Here is a 20,613-nt window from a genome sequence, read left to right as displayed (position 1 = left end):
CTCCAAGGTCCCTCCCAGCTCTATTCTGTTCTACTCTAATTTGGACTTGCAGCACATTCTTACAACCAAACTCCATGCAGTGCTGGCACCCCAGTTCTGATGAAAGCAGGGGGTCACTTCGCAATTTTTCTCTTTCTTTTTTCTTTGTTTTTGCCCTCCCGTTCGGAGGTCTTGACCCCAAGCAAAGCCTTGCCTCTTACAGTATTTACAGTAAATGTCTTGGCTTGATATTTCGGAATTCCAGTGATATTTGAGAACGTTCTGTATAAAAGCCATGAAAGCCTCGCGAGGAACAGCCAAAAACAGCACAAGAAAGAGGTTGGAGGGTGCACAGCGTGTGAAAACGCACGTAGGGGAAAAGTAAAGAAGGCCAGGAGGAAAGGAATAACAGCCACGATCCCTCCTGGCGTCAGGGCATCAGAAAAATCGTAGTTCTCTTTGGGACGTTAAGTCTACTAAAAGAGAGGAGCAGTCGAATTTGTGAATTGGGCAGCCATATGAATCAATGAAACAAATGAAGAGATAGAAATGTTTATTTACATGTCTCTCTCTCTCTCTCCGCCTCTACATTTTCCAGATATCCCCACATATCATTAGAAAGAACATCATTTTTATTATTCTCCTCTTTGCTATCATTATAGTGCCCTTTATGCCCTTCCTGACATTATCTAAAAATTATTGTTTGCTTTCTCCTTGCCTAAAGGACTTTATTTCTATCTGTATTCTCCGTGTACGTTGAGTGCGTAGTAGGTTGACATTTCCTCTATTAAAGTATGATATCGATCTGAATTTTCACATTCTCTTTTCGCGATAAATCTTCCTGCACTTTATTCTCGGCTAATAATATGCGATCCTGTGCCATACAGGTAGTCCTCGACTTATGGCTGCAGTTGAGACCAAAATTTCAGTTGCTAAGTAAGCTAGGTGGTTTTTAAGTGAGTCACACCTCATTTTACACCCCTTTTTGTTGCACTTGTTAAGGGGATCAGATAACAGATGTCAGAATCACAAGAGTTGGAAGGGACCTTGGAGGTCTTCTAGTCCAACCCCCTGCTCAGGCAGGAGACCCAGACGGTCGTTAAGTGAATCCGCCTACTTCCCCTGACTTTGCTTGTTGGAAGCTGGCTGGGAAGCTGCAAAAATTGAGCCCAAAGTGTCTGCTACTAAGTGAAAAATTCGTTAAGTGAGCTTTGCCACATTTTGCAACCTTTCTTGCCACCGTTGTTAAGTGAATCACGGCAGTCGATAATTAACCTGGGGGTTAAGTGAATCTGGCTTCCCCAACGACTTTGCTTGTCAGAAGGTCGCAAAAGGGGATCAGCGTCATAAGTATGAGTCAGTTTCCAAGCGGCTGAATTTTGATCACGTGACCATGGCGATCCTGCAACGGTTGTAAGTGTGAAAAACGGTCATAAGTCTCTTTTTTCAATGCCGTTGTAACTTTGAACGGTCTCTAAACGAACGGTTTGTATGTCCAGGGCTACCTGTATTCCCATTTGTGTCTCAACCTCCAATTTTTATTCCCGCTATTATTTCTTTCAGTCTTGCCATTCTTAACAATATATTCAGGGTGCAGGTGACTTAACGACCGCAACCGAGCCCAAAATTTCTGTTGTTAAGCGAGACAGTTAAGTGGAGCCTTGCCCCATTCTACGACCTGTCCTGTCACAATCGTTAGATCAGTGTTTCTCTACCTTGGAAGCTTGAAGATGGGTGGACTTCAACTCCCAGAATCCCCCAGCCAGCAGCACTGGCTGGGGGATTCTGGGAGTTGAAGTCCACCCATCTTCAAGCTTCCAAGGTAGAGAAACACTGTATTAGATGAATCGTGACAGTTGTTAAGTTAGCAAAACGGTCGTTAAGCGGATCCGGCTTTTCCGTAGACTTTGCTTGTCGGAAGGTCGCAAAACGGGGATCACGTGACCCCGGGACACTGCAACCGTCATAAATACGAGCCAGTTGCCAAGCCTCTGAATTTCGATCACGTGACCATGGGGATGCCACAACGGTCGCTAAGTGTGAAAAGCGGTCCTAAGCAGTGGTGGGATTCAAATAATTTAACAACCGGTTCTCTGCCCTAATGACCGGCTAGGTGGGCGTGGCCATGGTGGGCGTGGCCAGGGGTGTGTGACAGGCAGTACTCGGCCTCCTGCACTCCCCTGGGAGCAAAAACGGGCCGCAGTGGGGGCCATGCCGTACCCCCCCACCCCTGCACCCAGTTATGGGCCTAGAGGCGTGTGGGGACTCCGGGAAGGGGCGGGGCCAGCCAGCAATTTAACAACCGATTCGCCCGAACCGGCTGAATCCATCACTGGTCCTAAGTCCCTTTTCCCAGCGCCGTTGTAACTTCAAACGGTCACTAAAGGAACAGTTTGTAAGTAGAGGACTACCTGCATATAAATTAAATCGATATAGGCCCACGATACCCATTCTTGTTTACTCTGCTTTTCCAAACATCGCTCCTTCGGTCCTTGTCTTTGTCAAGGTTCCTCGGAAGAAGAATCAAATATTTTGGCACCCTGAACATGCACACAACCCAACCCAACACACAACACAACACAACACACACAGAGAGAGCTTTGCTCTATTCCGCTTTCTGGTTTGAACTGTGTAATCCGTGCAATCAAAAGGATGCAATGGAGCAAAAAACCTTTCTTTTTTAACCTTTCCTTGTTCGTTTGGCATTTCTTTCTCTCTCTGTGTTTGTGTCTCTCTCTCCGTTCTTCCTTTGTAAGATGAAAACCCACTTGCCTTATGCGCGGAAATCACGCACCGGTGCACTAATCTGCACACAGATTTTTTTTCTCGAGCCTCCTTTCTTTGCTATGGATACGTACCCAAACCTTTTCCAGATCATACAATCTTGTTTCTGATTTCTTGGCGTCAGAAAGGTTAGCGGTTTAACAGCCTGGGCGCCTGCAGTATTTATCACCATTATTTCAAACATTATTTTCTTGACAACTGGCCTATTGCCCCTACCTGAATTTCCACTGAAAGAGTCCTTAAATTTAGCCTCTCTCTCTCTAGAAATATTCTGTTATATGGCTTGCAAAAGGTTGCAGGATATCGTCTTGCTAGATTCATCTGGCAAATTTTGGGATTGCTCTGGATTCTAGCTATGAATTCTTCTTCCCATTTCGCTGATCTGCTTTTCTTGTTACATTTTATAATTCCACCTGAATGGCTGAAAAGCAGCCCTGATTTCAAATCCTGCCTTTGATAAATAAACCGCCAGCCACAGAGGCCTGTGGAGGACAAGTGACCTCAGGATGCAATTACAGAACTACAGAATAACAGTTGGAAGGGACCTTTGAGGTCTTCTAGTCCAACCTCCTGCTGAAGGAGGAGATCCTATACTATTCTGGTCAAATGGTTGCCTGGTCTATCTTTGAAAACCTCCAGAATTGGAGCACCCACAACTAAACAGAATAACAGAGTTGGAAGGGATCTTAGAGGTCTTCTAGCCCAACCCCCTGCTCAAGCTGGAAACCCTATACCATTTCCGACAAATGGCTTTCCAGTCTATTTTTTGAAAACCTCTACTGATGGAGCACCCACAACTTCTGGTGGCAAGTTGTTCCACTGGTTAATCGTTCTCACTGTTAGGAAGTTTCTTCTTAATTCCAGGTTGCTTCTCTCCTTGATTAGTTTCCATTCATTGCTTCTTGTCCTGCCCTCACGTCCTTTGGAGAATAGGTTGACCCCCACTTCTTTGGGGCAGCCCTTGAGATATTGGAAGACTGCTATCATGTCCCCCCCGGTCCTTCTTTTCATCAAACTAGACCTACGCAATTCCAGCAACCATTCTTTATATGTTTTAGCCCCCTAATCCTTTTTGTTGCTCTTCTCTGCACACTTTCTAGAGTCTCCACATCTTTTTTACATCGTGGCGACCAAAACTGGATGCAGGATTCCAAGTGTGGCCTTACCAAGGCCTTATAAAGCGGTATTAACACTGATTGATTGATTGATTGATTGATTGATTGATTGATTGGTTTGATTTATATGCCGCCCTTCTCCGGAGACTCAGGGCGGCTTACAAAGCGTTAAGCAATAGCCTTCATACTTTTGTATATACCTGCTTAGTACGGCTTTCGGGGCCCCCCTAAGCGGTGTTCTTTTTTTTATACAAAGTCAGCTTATTGCCCCCACAATCCGGGTCCTCATTTTACCTACCTCGAAAGGATGGAAGGCTGAGTCAACCTCGAGCCTGGTGAGATTTGAACGCGCAGTAATTGCAGGCAGCAGATGTTAATAACAGTGCTTTAGTCCACTGTACTACAGGCTCTTTGCTTTAAACAATAGCCTTCATACTTTTGTATATTTATACAAAGTCAGCTTATTGCCCCCACAATCCGGATCCTCATTTTACCTACCTCGGAAGGATGGAAGGCTGAGTCAACCTTGAGCCTGGTGAGATTTGAACTCGCTGTAATTGCAGGCAGCTAAGTGCTACTTAACAGCACTTTAGTCCGCTGCACCACCAAGGCTCCTTCACATGACCCTGATCACAATTGCTGTGAAATACGCTAATGATGCCCGTTGCTGGCCCACGCTACACAACTGGCCTCGGTTTACAAGGATTGGATAGAAACCATAGTGAGCCGCACGATGTCATCACGATGGCTTCTATCAAAGACTCAGAACCATAGATCGTGCCCTCCAAAGTCTGTTAGCCCCAGCAGCAGAGCAGTGGTGGGTTCCTCCCGGTTCGGTCCGGTTCGGCAGAGCCGGTAGCGGTGACGATATGACGTCACCGAACCGGTTCTCCCCCCGCCCCGCCCTCCCCCCCACCCACCCCCACGTTATTCTTACCTTTTATTTGGCCCCACCCCCAATCTATTGCTGCCTCCTGAGTCCCAGCTGATTGGCTAGAAGGAAAAAACTGTTTAACCTCTTGCCGGGGGGCTTCAAAGGGCCGTCCTACAGCTGATCAGTGTTAAAAGCAAACAAATGAGTCGGGTCGTAAGTGCGAGGACTGGTTGTAAGTGCGAGGACCTTCTAGAAATGACTCTGACCAACTAGCCACGCCCACCTAGTCACATGACCTCCAAGCCACACCCACAAAATAAGCCGCGCCCACAGAACCGGTAGTAAAAAAATTTAGAACCCACCCCTGCAGCAGAGGTGGTATTCAGCCGGTTCAGACCGGTTCGGGCGAATCGGGAGCAAAACTTACAAGTGGTCCGTCCTATTTAGGCCGTGCGCATGAGCGAAAGGTGCGCCTGTGAGCAAATCTCATGCGCGGAAGGCTGTGTGCACGCGTGGAAGTGGCGTGCACGCGCGCTCACATTTGCAAACCAGTAAGGAAAGTAAGTGAATGCCAACCCTGCCTGGTAGGACAAAGAAACGATAAACCGGTTTTCTCAGTGGCTGTGCTTTTTTCCCATCCTGGGTTTCCAGCCACAACCGTCCTTTGGTGAGTCTGACACAAGCCTGGAGAACCTTCCCTGGAGAAGGTCCAAGCAGGGTGGATTTGATTTAAATTGAGTTGATTTAAATCACAATTTAAATCACGATTTAAATCACTAGTAAAAAGGCTTGATTTAAATCAACTCGATTTAAACCATAATTGTTAAAGAGCAACTGTCATCTCTGCTCCTCCTTTGACCCGCCGTTGCCTCACCGATCGTCCCAGTGTTGCAGAATATACAGCCTCCTGCTACATAACTAAGCTCCATTTCATGCTGAATAAACTAAATTATTTACGTATCTTAAATAGAAAACTATCTTACGATAGATTTTTACCCCAAAAATAAATTCAATAAAAATCAAAAAAATCCAATTTAAATAAAAAAAAATCCGATTTAAATTTAAAAAATCTGATTTTTTTGATTTTTTAAAAAAAAACCATTGATTTTTATCCACCCTGGGTCCAAGACCCTCTGAGCATGAATGGTCAGGATTTCCTCCCACCCTCTCACCCACCCACCCCTCCTTTTCTTTCTTGGTTCCCACCACCCCGAGATGAAACCATGATAGGAGGAGGACCGTTGGCGCGCTCACCTTCCCCAGCTGCCCGAGGAGATGGATTGCCCCCCCCTCCACACCTTCCCCTCCACCAACTGTTGCTTAGCAACCTCAAACATTTACACTGCCGGATTCTGCGCTCCGCAGGGAGGGTGCAGGCGCTGGAAGTCCGTGCAAGATTGCAGGCAGCTAAAATTAGACAGCCCCGTCACAAATTCTCACGCATTTTCAGATCAGATCTGCCCCAACAGGTAAGCCTCCATAAATACGCGGCATTTCTTAACAGGTTGTCCCGGTAAGGCAACCTGAAGGATGCTGAGATTTTGCTGAAAGAAAAGAGACGTCGGAGTGAGGATTCAGACGCGTTTCTCAGGTCTCCGGCAGCCTCTGGAAAGCGTTAATCCCATTTTATAAGGCCTTGGTAAGGGCACACTTGGGATATTGCGTCCGGTTTTGGTCGCCACGATATTTATTGATTGATTGGATTGATTGATTAGCCCTTGGGCCAGTGGTGAAATCCAATTTTTTTTTTTACTACCGGTTCTGTGGGCGTAGCTTGGTGGACATGGTGTGGCTTGGGCGTGGCAGGGGAAGGATACTGCAAAATCTCCATTCCCACCCCACTCCAGGGGAAGGATACTGAAAGAGCCTTGGTAGTACAGTGGTCTAAAGCACCCTGTTATGCCTGCAATTACTGCAGGTTTGAATCTTACCAGGCTCAAGGTCGACTCAGCCTTCCATCCTTTCTAAGGTAGGTAAATTGAGGACCCAGTTTGTGGGGGCAATAAGCTGATTTTGTATAAAAATATACAAAAGTATGAAGGCTATTGCTTAACGCACTGTAAGCCGCCCTGAGTCTCCGGAGAAGGGCGGCATATAAATAAAATAAAATAAAATAAAATAAAATAAAATAAAATAAAATAATAAAATAAAATAAAATAAAATAAAATAAAATAATAAAATAAAATAAAATAAAATAAAATAAAATAAAATAATAAAATAAAATAAAATAAAATAAAATAAAATAAAATAAAATAAAATAAAATAATAAAATAAATAAAATAAAATAAAATAAAATATCTCCATTCCCATCCCACTCCAGGGGAAGGATACTGCAAAATCTCCATTCCCTCCCCACTCTGGGGCTAGCCAGAGGTGGTATTTGCCGGTTCTCCAAACTACTCAAAATTTCCGCTACCAGTTCTCCAGAAAACCTGTCAAAACCTGCTGGATTTCACCCCTGCCTTGGGCCACATCAAAGCGCAGAGTTCCAGAAACAAATCATTCCTGAAATTTGATAAAAGCAATTTAAAATGGAATTGGATAATGAGATGCAGTTGTAAAATGAAATTGGAACGAAATGCGATTTAAAATGAAATTGGAATAAAAAATACAATCTAAGATGAAAATGGAATAAAGTACAATAATTTGAGATATAGATAAAATGTGATAAAATTATATTTCGGTGTCACCCCTGCAATTTACCCCCATTTTGCTTAAGTAGCTATGCTGTGTTAAATGTTATTTTCAGATTCTGGACGCACACAAGGTAAGTGGTTTTGATTTGGGGATCCCAATGGGTCCTTCGTTTGGTATGTAGACCGAGGTACCAGTCCCTCACCCTCTAATACAGGCAACCATCACATAGGATATGAGCCAACTCTTCTACCTCTGTCGCTCCACAAATGCAGAGACGTCCATTGTAGTATAGAATGGAATCTCCCATATCTGACCATTTTATTTATTTTTTTTAATTTGATTTATATGCCGCCCTTCTCCGGAGACTCAGGGCGGCTTACAATGCGTTAAGCAATAGCCTTCATATTTTTTGTATATTTTATACAAAGTCAGCTTATTGCCCCCACAAACTGGGTCCTCAATTTACCCACCTTAGAAAGGATGGAAGGCTGAGTCGACCTTGAGCCTTGGCGAGATTCGAACCTGCAGTAAATTGCAGGCAGCTGTGTTAATAACAGGGTGCATTAAACCACTGTACTATCAAGGCTCAATTGTGTCGAGCTGTTCAAATCTCGCTCGCGTAAATATCTCCCTAAGATGTTTTGGCAGTTGTAACTTCAAATAGCTGTGGCCACGATATAAAACAAAGATGTTGAGACTCTGGAAAGAGTGCAGAGAAGAGCATCGAAGAGGATTAGGGGACTGGAGGCTCAAACATACGAAGAACGAGGATGAATTTTCGTTACCTCCGAGCTGGTGGGTTGGTTTCCGGACGTTTCGTTACCACGCTAGCTAACGCCTTCAGCAGAGTTTAGGTCAGGGGATGTCAGCATCGGTGTCCTGTTTATAAGGGCTGCAGGTGTGGATGTGTCACATGGGGGGAGGGGGTCTCGTGATCTGATGAAGATCTGGTCACGAAACGTTCAGGAACCTTTCCAGCAGTGGTGAAATTCAGTTTTTTTTTTTACTACCGGTTCTGTGGGCGTGGCTTGGTGGGCGTGGCAGGGGAAGGATATTGCAAAATCTCCATTCCCACCCCACTCTGGGGCCAGCCAGAGGTGGTATTTGTCGGTTCTCCGAACTACTCAAAATTTCCGCTACCGGTTCGTCAGAACCTGCTGGATTTCACCCCTGCTTTCCAGAGTCTCAACATCTTTTTTATAGTACTGGATGCAGCATTCTAAGTGTGGCCTTACTAAGGCTTAATATAGCAGGGGTGAAATCCAGCAGGTTCTGACAGGTTCTGGAGAACCGGTAGCGGAAATTTTGAGTAGTTCGGAGAACCGGCAAATACCACCTCTGGCTGGCCCCAGAGTGGGGTGGGAATGGAGATTTTGCAATATCTTTCCCCCAGGAGTGGGGTGGGAATGGAGATTTTGCAGTATCCTTCCCCTGGAGTGGGGTGGGAATGGAGATTTTGTAGTATCCTTCCCCCAGGAGTGGGGAGAGAATGGAGATTTTGCAATATCCTTCCCCCAGGAGTGCGGAGGGAATGGGTATTTTCCAGTATCCTTCCCCTGGATTGGGGTGGGAATGGAGATTTTGCAGTATACTTCCCCCAGGAGTGGGGTGGGAATGGAGATTTTGTAGTATCCTTCCCCCAGGAGCGGGGTGGGAATGGAGATTTTGCAGTATCCTTCCCCTGGAGTGGGGTGGGAATGGAGATTTTGTAGTATCCTTCCCCCAGGAGTGGGGAGAGAATGGAGATTTTGCAATATCCTTCCCCCAGGAGTGCGGAGGGAATGGGTATTTTCCAGTATCCTTCCCCTGGATTGGGGTGGGAATGGAGATTTTGCAGTATACTTCCCCCAGGAGTGGGGTGGGAATGGAGATTTTGTAGTATCCTTCCCCCAGGAGCGGGGTGGGAATGGAGATTTTGCAGTATCCTTCCCCCAGGGGTGGGGTGGGAATGGAGATTTTACAGTATCCTTCCCCTGGATTGGGGTGGGAATGGAGATTTTACAGCATCCTTCCTCTGGACTGGAGAGGGAATGGAGATTTTACAGTATCCTTCCCCTGGAGTGGGGTGGGAATGGAGATTTTACAGCATCCTTCCTCTGGACTGGAGAGGGAATGGAGATTTTGCAATATCTTTCCCCCAGGAGTAGAGTGGGAATGGAGATTTTGTAGTATCCTTCCCCTGGATTGGGGTGGGAATGGAGATTTTGCAGTATAATTCCCCTGGAGTGGGGTGGGAATGGAGATTTTGCAGTATCCTTCCCCCAGGAGTGGGGTGGGAATGGAGATTTTGCAGTATCCTTCCCCCTGGAGTGGGGTGGGAATGGAGATTTTGCAGTATCCTTCCCCTGCCACGCCCACCCAGCCACACCACGCCCACCAAGCCACGCCCACAGAACCGGTAGTAAAAAAAAATTGGATTTCACCACTGCTTTATAGAGTGGTATTAGTACTTCCCTTGATCTTGATTGTATCCCTCTGTTAATAATAATAATAATAATAATAATAATAATAATAATAATAATAATAATAATAATAATAATAATAATAATAATAATAATTTTATTTCTATACCGCCCTTCTCCCGAAGGACTCAGGGCGGTGTACAGCCAATTTAAAAACACAAGACACAACAATGATTAAAATTCAAAATAATTAAATAGATTTGGCCGGTTTAAAACCCCAAAAAATTTAGAATACCCCAATTTAAAATCATTATGTTGATAGCCCGGTCTGGCGGAACAACAGGGTCTTCAGAGCGCAGCGAAACACCCGGAGGTCGGAGATCTTGCGTATTTCCGGGGGCAGTTCATTCCACAGGGCTGGGGCTCCCACAGAGAAGGCCCTCCCCCTGGGCGCCGCCAGCCGACATAACTTGGCCGATGGCACCCTGAGGAGACCCTCTCTGTGGGAGCGAACTGGCCGGTGGGAGGCTATTGGTGGCAGAAGTCGGTCTCGGAGGTACCCGAGTCCTATGCCATGGAGCGCTTTAAAGGTGGTAACCAGCACCTTGAATCGCACCCGGAAGACCACTGGGAGCCAGTGCAGCTCGCGCAGGAGGGGTGTCACACGGGCACAACGAGTTGCGCCCATAACCATGCAGTTTAGGATTGCGTTGGCTTTTTTTGACAGCTGCGTCACTCACCGCTGTCAGAATCAGATCGTCCTTCCTTTTCCTCTTCCCTTGCAGAGACCGCAAACATGGCCACGGACCCAGACAGGGAAAACGGTGCCGAAGTCAACCAAGGCAACGACCTCCCCGTGGGAGCAGGCAAGCCAAACGTGGGGGCCGCCCTTCGCTCTGTGTCTCCGACGGCGGACGCTCAGTGGAAGGCCGTTTTCCACGACCGCGTCCAGCTGCGAGCTTTGGATCTGCAGGGCATCAAGATGACGAGGCTGCAGAAGAAAACGCTGCAGCAGGAGAAGATGGAAAAGGAGGACCCGCCGGATAGCCTGTCCCAAGATTGGTTCAACACCGAGTCCATGACTCTGGAAACCCGGGCGTATCTTCTCGATAAGCTTCTGCCCACTTTGGTGCCCGCCGTGGAGAAGCTGCTAAAGGTGGCAGAACGGAAGCAGGCGCTGGAGCCCAAGGAGTCCGAAGCCTGCCCCTTTAACCCCATGATCTTCCTGGGCGAATACCTGATGAGGCATAACCCTACCTACGATCTGAGCGCCAAGCCCAACCCCTACGTGCGAGGGCTGAAGGCCATCACGGATCAGCTGAAGACACGCGTGCCCGACACGACGCTGCATAAGTGAGTTAGGTCCACCTGAGGGGAGCCGGTTCAAACGGAAAGTTGGGCCTGATACTAAGGGGAGAATATCTGTAGCTCGGGATTGAACGGTGGGGGACTTGGTGCTCTCCGAAGCTTGGTGGATTTCTTGCAGACGTTTCGTGACCCAACTAGGGAACATCATCAGTGCTAGAAGGGAGGAGGAGGACTGTGAAGTCCTTGGTGCTCTCTGAGCTTGGTGCTTTTCTTGCAGATGTCGTATTACCCAACTAGGTAACATCATCAGTGCTGGAAGGGAGTGAGGGGTTTACAGAGAGGAGGAGGAGGAGGAGGAGGAGGAGGAGGAGGAGGAGGAAGGACTGTGGGGTCCTTGGTGCTCTCTGAGCTTGGTGCTTTTCTTGCAGATGTTTCATGACCCAACTAGGGAACATCATCAGTGCTAGAAGGAGAGGGGTTTGTAGAGTATGAGCAGGGCAGAAGGAGGAGGAGGAGAAAAAGGAGAAGAAGGGAGAGAACAAGAAGGAGGAGGAGGAAGAGGGAAAAAAGAAGGAGAAGAAGAGAGAAGGAGGAGGAGGAGAAGAAGGAGGAGGAGAAGAAGAAGAAGGAGGAGGAGGAGAAGGTGAAGAAGAGAAAAGAAGAGAAAAGAAGGAGAAGAAGGGAGAAGGAAGAGGAGGAGGAGGAGGATTATTGTGGGGTCCCTGGTGCTCTTTGAGCTTTGTTGCATTTCTTGCAGATGTTTCATGACCCAACTAGGGAACATCATCAGTGCTAGAAGGAAGCGGGGCTTGGAGAAAGGAGGAGGAGGAGGAGGAGGACAACTGTGTAGTCCTTGGTGCTCTCTGAGCTTGCTAGTTTTCTTTTAATTTCACGACCCAAGTAGGGAACATTATCAATGCTAGGAGGGAGTAGAGTTTGCCAGTGGTGGGATTCAAACATTTTTACTACTGGTTCTGTGGGTGTGGCTTGGTGGGCATGGCAGGGGAAGGTTACTGCAAAATCCCCATTCCTTCCCGATCACCTGGGACTCGGGAGGCAGAGAATAGATAGGGGCAGGGCAAGCCAGAGGTGGTATTTACGGGTTCTCCGAACTACTCAAAATTTCCGCTACCAGTTCTCCAGAACTGCTCCGGACCTGCTGAAACCCACCTCTGGAGTTTGCCCCCTGTGCCTATAAAGTGGGTTGACCTGTCGGTGGGATGGTTAGCAGTCAACAATACCCCACTCAAGGAACTACCAACTCAGACAAACAAGTTAATAGTCAACAACAGCACAACCGAGGAGCCACCAACAGAAGAAAACATTCCCACCAACACTGACAGGGCAAGCCACTGGTATATAAATAGAGACCAAACCCCATACACCCTCTTGCCCTGATGAGGTTATCCAGCTGGGTCGTGAAACGTCTGCAAGGAAACAACTCAGCTCAGAGAGCATCGAGTTCCTCGCCATCCTGGGACAAGCTGAGCGTCCATAAGTTATTTGTATTTGTATTTATTTGTATTTATTAAACTTCTATACTGCCCTTCTCCCAAAGGACTCAGGGCGGTGTACAGCCATATTAAAGCAAACATCTACTCACAAAATTTAAAAACAATTTAAAATAAATATATAAATTTGGCCCTTATGTTAAAAGCTACAAACACCCAATTTAAAATTCATTTTCTAAGCCAGCCTGGCCTGTTGGAACAAAAGAGTCTTAAGGGCACGGCGAAAGGTACGTAGGTCGGGGTTCATGCGAACCTCCAGGGGCAATTCATTCCAGAGGGCAGGTGCCCCCACAGAGAAGGCTCTCCCCCTGGGGGTCACCAGTCGACATTGTTTGACCGACGGCACCCGGAGGAGTCCCTCTCTGTGGGAAAGTATTGGCTGTTGGTGGCGGAAGGCGATCTCATACATACCCAAGTCCTAAGCCATGGAGCAATTTAAAGGTAAGAACCAACACCTTGAGGCGCACCCGGAAGACCACCGGGAGCCAGTGCAGCTCACGCAGGAGAGGTGTTACATGGGTGTGCTGTGTTGCCCCCATAATCACCCATGCGGCCGCATTCTGGACCAGTTGGAGCCTCCGAGCGCTCTTCAAGGGGAGCCCCATGTAGAGAGCATTACAGTAGTTATTCTACGTCCTCTTCAGAGCTGAAGCTCCCTTGGCTTTTCTTATTGGTCCCGATTGCAACCTCCAGTGAGATACTTCAAGGGATCCTAAAACAAGCTCTACTGCATCAGAAGATCCACCCGGTCCACAGGATGTATCATTATTCAGAGTCTTGCTTGCCATCACGATATTAAAAAAAAGACGTTGAGACTCTAGAAAGAGTGCAGAGAAGAGCAAAAAAGAGGATATGGGGATTGGAGGCTAAAACATAGGATGAGCGGTTGCAGGAACTGGGCATGGCTAGTCTAGTGAAGAGAAGGACCAGGGGAGACAGGAGAGCATCTTCCAATATTTGAGGGGCTGTCCCAGAGAGGAAGGGGGAATGAAATTATGAAATGCACATAAAATCCAGATCTCTTGAAGGTGCCAAAATTGAGAAACGGTGCTCCATATATCTTCAAAATCTTGGTTTGTAAGCCGGGATGTCTTGTTCTCTCGAATCTTGAATGGACCGATTGTTCACGGGGGCTTGGGATTTCCCCCCCCCTCGCTTTCTACTTCCCAAACCCTTGATGCCAACTGGGGTGGGGGGGAATGAGGTGCCCCTATGCTGGCCTCCAAGCTCTATGCATCACTACAAGCTCCTTAGGACTTCTCCGATGTTGAGACTCTAGAAAGAGTGCAGAGAAGAGCAAAAAAGAGGATATGTGGATTGGAGGCTAAAACATACAATGAACGGTTGCAGGAACTGGGCCTGGCTGGTCTAGTGAAGAGAAGGACCAGGGGAGACAGGAGAGCATCTTCCAATATTTGAGGGGCTGCCCCAGAGAGGAGGAAGGGGGTCAAGCTATTTTCCAAAGCAAAAGGAAGGAAGGAAGGAAGGAAGGAAGGAAGGAGGGAGGGAGGGAGGGAAGGAAGGAAGGAAGGAAGGAAGGAAGGAAGGAAGGAGGGAGGGAGGGAGGGAAGGAAGGTGGAAGGGAGGGAAAGAAAGAGAGAGAGAGAGAGAGAAAGAAAGAAAGAAAGAAAGAAAGAAAGAAAGAAAGAAAGAAAGAAAGAAAAGAAAGAAAGAAAGAAAGAAAGAAAGAAAGAAAAAAAGACATCTGAATGAACCATAGATGGACAGAAGACATGGCTAGTCTGGTGAAGAGAAGGACCAGGGGAGACAGGAGAGCAGTCTTCCGATATTTGAGGGGCTGCCACAAGGAAGAGTGGGGGTCAACTTATTTTCCAAAGCACCTGAAGCAGGGGTGAAATGCTACCAGTTCGGGCGAACCAGTAATAAAAAAAAGCTGCCAATTCGTCTGAACCGGTACATCCAACAATCGGCTGTGCTGCGCAATTTATATTCGCTAGAAAGCAGAAAATCCTGGTTCCTAGCGAATCTAAATCACGTGGCACAGCTGTTCCCCCCCACCTCGGTGTTCCACTTACCTTGTTAAGCCTCCTTTTTCTGCGCAAAGTGCGCATCTGGCACGCATTTTGCATGTGCACGCACACAGCCTGCTTATGGTGCGCAATGTGCATACGCGGGTGCAGCGTGCTTTTGGCGTGCACTGCCTATGCATGTGCGCAGGGCGAGTTTGGCACGCACCATGCATGCGTGGGCAGTGAACCGGTGGCAATCCGCGGAGGATTTCACCCCTGACCTGAAGGCTGGAGGAGAAGCAACGGGGGGCGTGGACCAATCAAGGAGAGAAGCAACCTGGAATTCAGGAGAAACTTCCTGACGGTGACGGCCATAAATCAATGGAAGGGCTTCCCTCCAGAAGTTGTGGATGCTCCATCACTGGAAGTTTTCAAGAAGAGATTGGACAACCAGTTGTCCATGATGGTATAAGGCAGGGGTGAAATGCTCCCGGTTCGGACCGGGTCGCCCGATCCGGTAGCGATGGAGGCGGGTGGTTCAGAGAACCGGTAGAAAAAATCCCTGCTGTCTCCGCCCCCATGCCAGCTGAGTTGCCTGATCGTCAGAGGCTTTTTTTTTTACTTTTAAAAGCATTTTTTCTACAACCTCTTCCGCCGAAAAAATGTTTTTAAAAGTAAAAAAAAAAGCCTCTGACGATCAGGCAACTCAGCTGGGATCGTCAGAGGCTTTTAGAAGCATTTTTTCTACAACCTCCTCGGCCAAAGAGGTTGTAGAAAAAATGATTTTAAAAGCTTCTGACGATCCCAGCTGAGTTGCCTGATCGTCAGAGGCTTTTAAAAGCTTTTTTTTTTTTTTTAATAACCTCTTCGGCTGAAGAACTTGTAGAAAAAATGTTTTTAAAAGAAAAAAAAAAAGCCTCTGCCGATCAGGCAACTCAGCTGGGATCGTCAGAGCCTTTTAAAAGCATTTTTTTTTTCTACAACCTCGAGGTTATAGAAAAAAACGGTTTTAAAAGTTTAAAAAAAAAAAGTTGGCCATGCCCACACACCAAGCCACGCCCACCGAACAGGTGGTAACAAATTTCACATTTCACCCACTGGTACAAGGTCTCCTGCTTGAGGAGGTGGTTGGACGAGAAGACCTCCAAGATCTCTTCCAACTCCCTTATTCTGTGATTTGAGTTCTCCTGACTTTTAATAACCCTGATCTCACCATGGTTACCTTTGTGTCCTGCAGACTCGCTCAGATGAAGGACTTGGTGGAAGAAAAACGCCATCATAGGGAAGACGTGGAGAACATCAAAGCTCAAGTCAACCAACTGCGCGAGCAGGCCTTAGCCGTGCAGTTCCACGAATGGACCCTGGATGCCACCGGACAGCTACCGCTGGCGCTGGTAACTGGGGCGAACGAACCGGGGCCACCACAGCTGGCTGGCAAAGACCTTCCCCAGACATCTTCTCCTGAGAAGTAACAGAAGGCTGGCCCTCTCCTTTCTCCTCCCTCCGCTAGCCAGATCTTGTCTGAAGGCATCTGGAGAGCTTTTGGGTCAGCAAGTAGGATAGGGAACCAAGCAAGAGGAGAAGGCCAGCAGCTGCTCTGCTCTGGTTTCTTCTGGAGATGGGCTGAGGCTCAGGAAAGACCCATCAACTCATTCCACAACCCAGCATTGGAAGCTTCTCTGGATCCAATTACTACATGCAGGAGTCTTCAACCTTGGTGATTTTACAAGTTGTGGACTTCAACTTCTAGAATTCCTCAGCCAACCTGGCTGAGCCAGCCTGGCTGAAGAAGTCTGGGAGCTGAAGACCACAACTTCTGGGAGTTGAAGTTCCTCAGCCTGGCTGAGGAATTCTGGGAGTTGAAGTTCCTCAGCCTGGTGAGGAATTCTGGGAGTTGAAATTCCTCAGCCTGGTGAGGAATTCTGGGAGTTGAAGTTCCTCAGCCTGGTGAGGAATTCTGGGAGTTGAAGTCTACAACTTCTGGGAGTTGAAGTTCCTCAGCCTGGCTGAGGAATTCTGGGAGTTGAAGTCCACAACTTCTGGGAGTTGAAGTTCCTCAGCCTGGCTGAGGAATTCTGGGAGTTGAAGTCCACAACTTCTGGGAGTTGAAGTTCCTCAGCCTGGCTGAGGAATTCTGGGAGTTGAAGTCCACAACTTCTGGGAGTTGAAGTTCCTCAGCCTGGCTGAGGAATTCTGGGAGTTGAAGTCCACAACTTCTGGGAGTTGAAGTTCCTCAGCCTGGCTGAGGAATTCTGGGAGTTGAAGTCCACAACTTCTGGGAGTTGAAGTCCACAACTCGTAAAGTACACCAAGGTTGGAGACCCTGTGACTAGAGGAAGTATCTATGGGGAGATTCAGCTGGATGGTCAGATCTCTGCTTTGCATGCCCAGTTCCCGGGTTCAGTACCCAACAAATCGTGCCTCAAACCAGAATCATCCTGGTTCACAGAACTTACTACGGGTCATCCTCGCCTTAGAACGACAAAAGAGCCCGAAATTTCAGTTGCTAAGCAAGATAGTTTTTAAGTGAGTTTTGCCCCGTTTTACGACCTTTCTCACCACCATTGTTAAGCGAATCACTGGAGTTCTTAAATTACTAACAAGATTATTTAGTGAATATGATTTCCCCATTGACATTGTCAGAAGGTCGCAAAAGGGGATCACGTGACCCCCCTCCCCCCCAAGGCACTGCGACCGTCATAAAGCAGCCAAATTTTGATCACGTGACCATGGGGAGGCTGCAACGGTCATAAGTGTAAAAAAACTGTCATAAGTCACTTTTTTCAGTGCTGTTGTAACTTAGAATGGCCTGAACTGTTGTAAGTTGAGGACTACCGGTAGTGTAGTATCAGTAGAAGAGAATATTTGTAGCCCAGGGTTCAACTCTGGGGTCCTTGGAGCTAAATAAATAACAGAATAATGGAGTAGGAATAGTAAGCTGCCAGAGGTTGGTGGTTTACTTGCAGATGTTTCATTACCTGCCTAGATAACATTATCAGTGCTGCAAGGAAGGAGGGTTTATTCACCTATCAGTGTGGGAGTGTAATTTCTTCTTGGTGGTTCCTTGAGTTGCTTGATTGTTTGTCTGATTGCTTACTCAAACAATTCTTTTTCTTCTCTTCCTCTTCTTTTTTTATCTTTCTTCTTCTCTCCTTCTCCTCCTTCTCTTTCTCCTTTCTTTCTCCCCTTTCTCTTTCTCTTTCTCTTTCTCCTTCTCCTTCTTCTCTTTTCCTTTCTCCTCCTCTTTCCTCTTCCTCCTCCTCTTTTTAATGTTTATTTTCTTTTGTCTTCTTTCTCCTTTCTTTCTCCTCTTTCTCTTTCTCCTCCTCCTCTTTTTAATCTTTCTCCTCTTCCTCTTCTCCTTCTCCTTCTTCTCTTTTCTTTTCTCCTCCTCTTTCTCTTCCTCCTCCTCTTTTTAATCTTTATTTTCTTTTGTCTTCTTTCTCCTTTCTCCTCTTTCTCTTTCTCCTCCTCCTTTTTTAATCTTTCTCCTCTTCTCCTTCTCCTTCTCCTCCTTCTCCTTCTGCTTCTCCTTCTCCTTCTCCTTCTTCTCTTTTCCTTTCTCCTCCTCTTTCTCTTCCTCCTCCTCTTTTTAATCTTTATTTTCTTTTGTCTTCTTTCTCCTTTCTCCTCTTTCTCTTTCTCCTCCTCCTTTTTTAATCTTTCTCCTCTTCTCCTTCTCCTTCTCCTCCTTCTCCTTCTGCTTCTCCTTCTCCTTCTCCTTCTTCTCTTTTCCTTTCTCCTCCTCTTTCTCTTCCTCCTCCTCTTTTTAATCTTTATTTTCTTTTGTCTTCTTTCTCCTTTCTTTCTCCTCTTTCTCTTCCTGTTTCTCCTCCTTATTCTCTTTCTACTCCTTCTCTTTTCCTCCTCTTCCTCCTCTGTTTTTTTCTTTCATCTCCTCCTCCTCTTCCTTCTCCTCTTCCTCCTCCCCCTCCTCTTCCTCCTGCACCTCCTCCAATGTTTCTTCACCTCCTCATGCTCAATTCCACCTCCATCCCCCAAGAAATCAACCCCCCCCTTTTAAAGGCTGGCTTGCCAATTCCTCTGGGTGGGGCCCTTCAAACCTAAAAATGTGCAGAGGTGCCCAGGAGCGTTTTCCCTGCTGCACGACCTTCCTTCCACTTACTATTCGTTTATTAGATTCTCTGCCTATTCTGCTTCCACCCAGGAGCTCAAAGCAGCGTCAAAAGCCCTCCCTCCTGGCATTCCCCCCCCCTCCCGCCTTCATGCGGCCACCTGAGCTAAGAGAGGGTCCCAAGGTCAGCCAGTGAGTCTCCAGGGATGAGCATGGACCTAGACTAATGTCATCCCCACCTTAAGTCCCCACGGCCTCTTCCACCATTGAGATGTGTGACTTCCTTCTTCTTCAGGGGCTGGAGGTAGCACCCATAGCCATCTCGTGCCCCATTCCTGGCCCAGCCCATTCGTCCTCATGGCCCCTACTGAGCTGGGGGGGCGGGTGAGAGAACGCCAGGTGTGCACATCCAGTTTCTACATGGATGGGGAGGGGAGATTCCTCAACTGGAAGGGCCAATGGCAATGGATGAAGAGGTGGACGTGCTCAGCCGAGCAAGTGGCGATCCTGAGCACCCAACCTGGGAACTTCAGCGTGCAAAGCAGAGGCTCAGACCGGAAGGAAAGGAATGAGAGAGGGAGGGAGAGAGGGAGGGAGGAGAACAAGGGGAGGAAGAAGGGAAAGAGAAGGGAGGGAGGAAGAAGAGTAAGGGGAGGGAGGGAGGAGGGAAAGGGAAGGAAGGAAGGAAGGAAGGAAGGAAGGAAGGAAGGAAGGAAGGAAGGAAGGAAGGAAGGAAGGAAGGAAGGAAGGAGCAAGGGGTGGGGAGGAGGGAAAGTGGAGGAAGGGAGGGAGGGAGGGAAAGAAGGAAGGAAGGAAAGTGGAGGAAGGGAGGGAGGGAAAGAAGGAAGGAAGGAAAGTGGAGGGAGGGAAGGAAGGAAAGAAAGCAAAGGGAGGGAGGAAGGAGGGAAAGAGAAGGAAGGAGGGAAAGTTGAGGGGGGGGAGGAAGGAAGGAAGGAAAACAAGGGGAGGAAGGAGGGAAAGAGAAGGAAGGCAGGAAGGAAGGAAGGAGGGAAAGTGGAGGAAGGAAGGGAGAGAGGGATAGAAAGAAGGAAGGGAGGGAAAGAAGGAAGGAAGGAAGGAAGGAAGGAAGGAAGGAAGGAAGGAAGGAAGGAAGGAAGGAAGAAGAGGGAGAGAGGGAGGAATATTCACTCCTAACAGCCAGCCAGCTTTTTCTTTTCAGGGGGAGTCCAAGCATGTTTTTTTTGGTCTCAACAGCTGATCTGTCCTATCCGTCTCTTGCTATAGGATTTGCTTGTTATTTGTACTGTACCTATGTATGCGTCAAAACCGGTTAATTCGATTCTAGATGAACTCTTAGAACACACAGACACACACAGAGTTGTCCTATAACACGGGGGGTGTGGGGTGTGGTCCCCAACCTTTCAGGCACCAGGGACCAATTTCGGAGGGAGGGGAAAAGGCTTCGGACACAATCCAGATCCCACCCATGATGATGCAGATGAAGCTTCGCTCGCTCTCCGGCCGCTTCGTCCAGGTAGTCCTCGACCTACGACCGCAATTGAGCCCAACATTTCTGTTGCTAAGCGAGATAGTTGTTCAGTGAGATTTGCCCCCATTTTATGACTTTTCTCGCCAACCGCTGTTAAGTGAATCCCTGTGGTTGTTAAGTGAGTCACACGGTCGTTAAGTGAATCTGTCTTCCCCCCCCACTGATTTGGCTTGTCAGAAGGGGATCATGTGACCCTGGGACACCGCATCTGACTTTTGATCATGTGACCACGGGGGAATGCTGCAACGGTCGTAAGTGTGAAAAACGGCCCTCAGTCCCTTTTTTCAGCGCCGTTGTAACTTCAAACGGTCACTGAATGAAGAGTTGTAAGTGGAGGACTACCTGTACTGGCTGGGGGGGGGCTTCTCGGGGAACCCCTGCTATAACGAGAAGGAAGGAAGGTGTTCCAAAGCATGGAGTGGGAATTGGGAAACCTTGCTACCCGTTA

At 47.6% G+C, this 20,613-nt stretch overlaps 1 protein-coding gene across 1 annotated transcript in view; it reads left to right on the top strand.

The window, feature by feature from the left end:
* The window catches only part of EFCAB5 (EF-hand calcium binding domain 5), a 79,466-nt gene that overhangs the window by 7,459 nt on the left and 51,394 nt on the right, over positions 1-20,613 (top strand). Inside the window, exons 2-3 of the mRNA XM_087890365.1 lie at positions 10,577-11,144; positions 15,818-15,974. Coding sequence (XP_087746491.1) covers positions 10,588-11,144; positions 15,818-15,974 — 714 coding nt within the window. The 5' untranslated portion in view covers positions 10,577-10,587. The remainder of the gene's footprint in view (positions 1-10,576; positions 11,145-15,817; positions 15,975-20,613) is intronic.

This window comes from Pantherophis guttatus, chromosome 1, assembly GCF_059756535.1.
Source record: "Pantherophis guttatus breed Tessera chromosome 1, ASM5975653v1, whole genome shotgun sequence".
In the NCBI taxonomy this organism is placed as follows: Eukaryota; Metazoa; Chordata; class Lepidosauria; order Squamata; family Colubridae; genus Pantherophis; species Pantherophis guttatus.
Note: the sequence above shows the minus strand (reverse complement) of the source record. Positions and strands in the feature narration are given on the sequence as shown.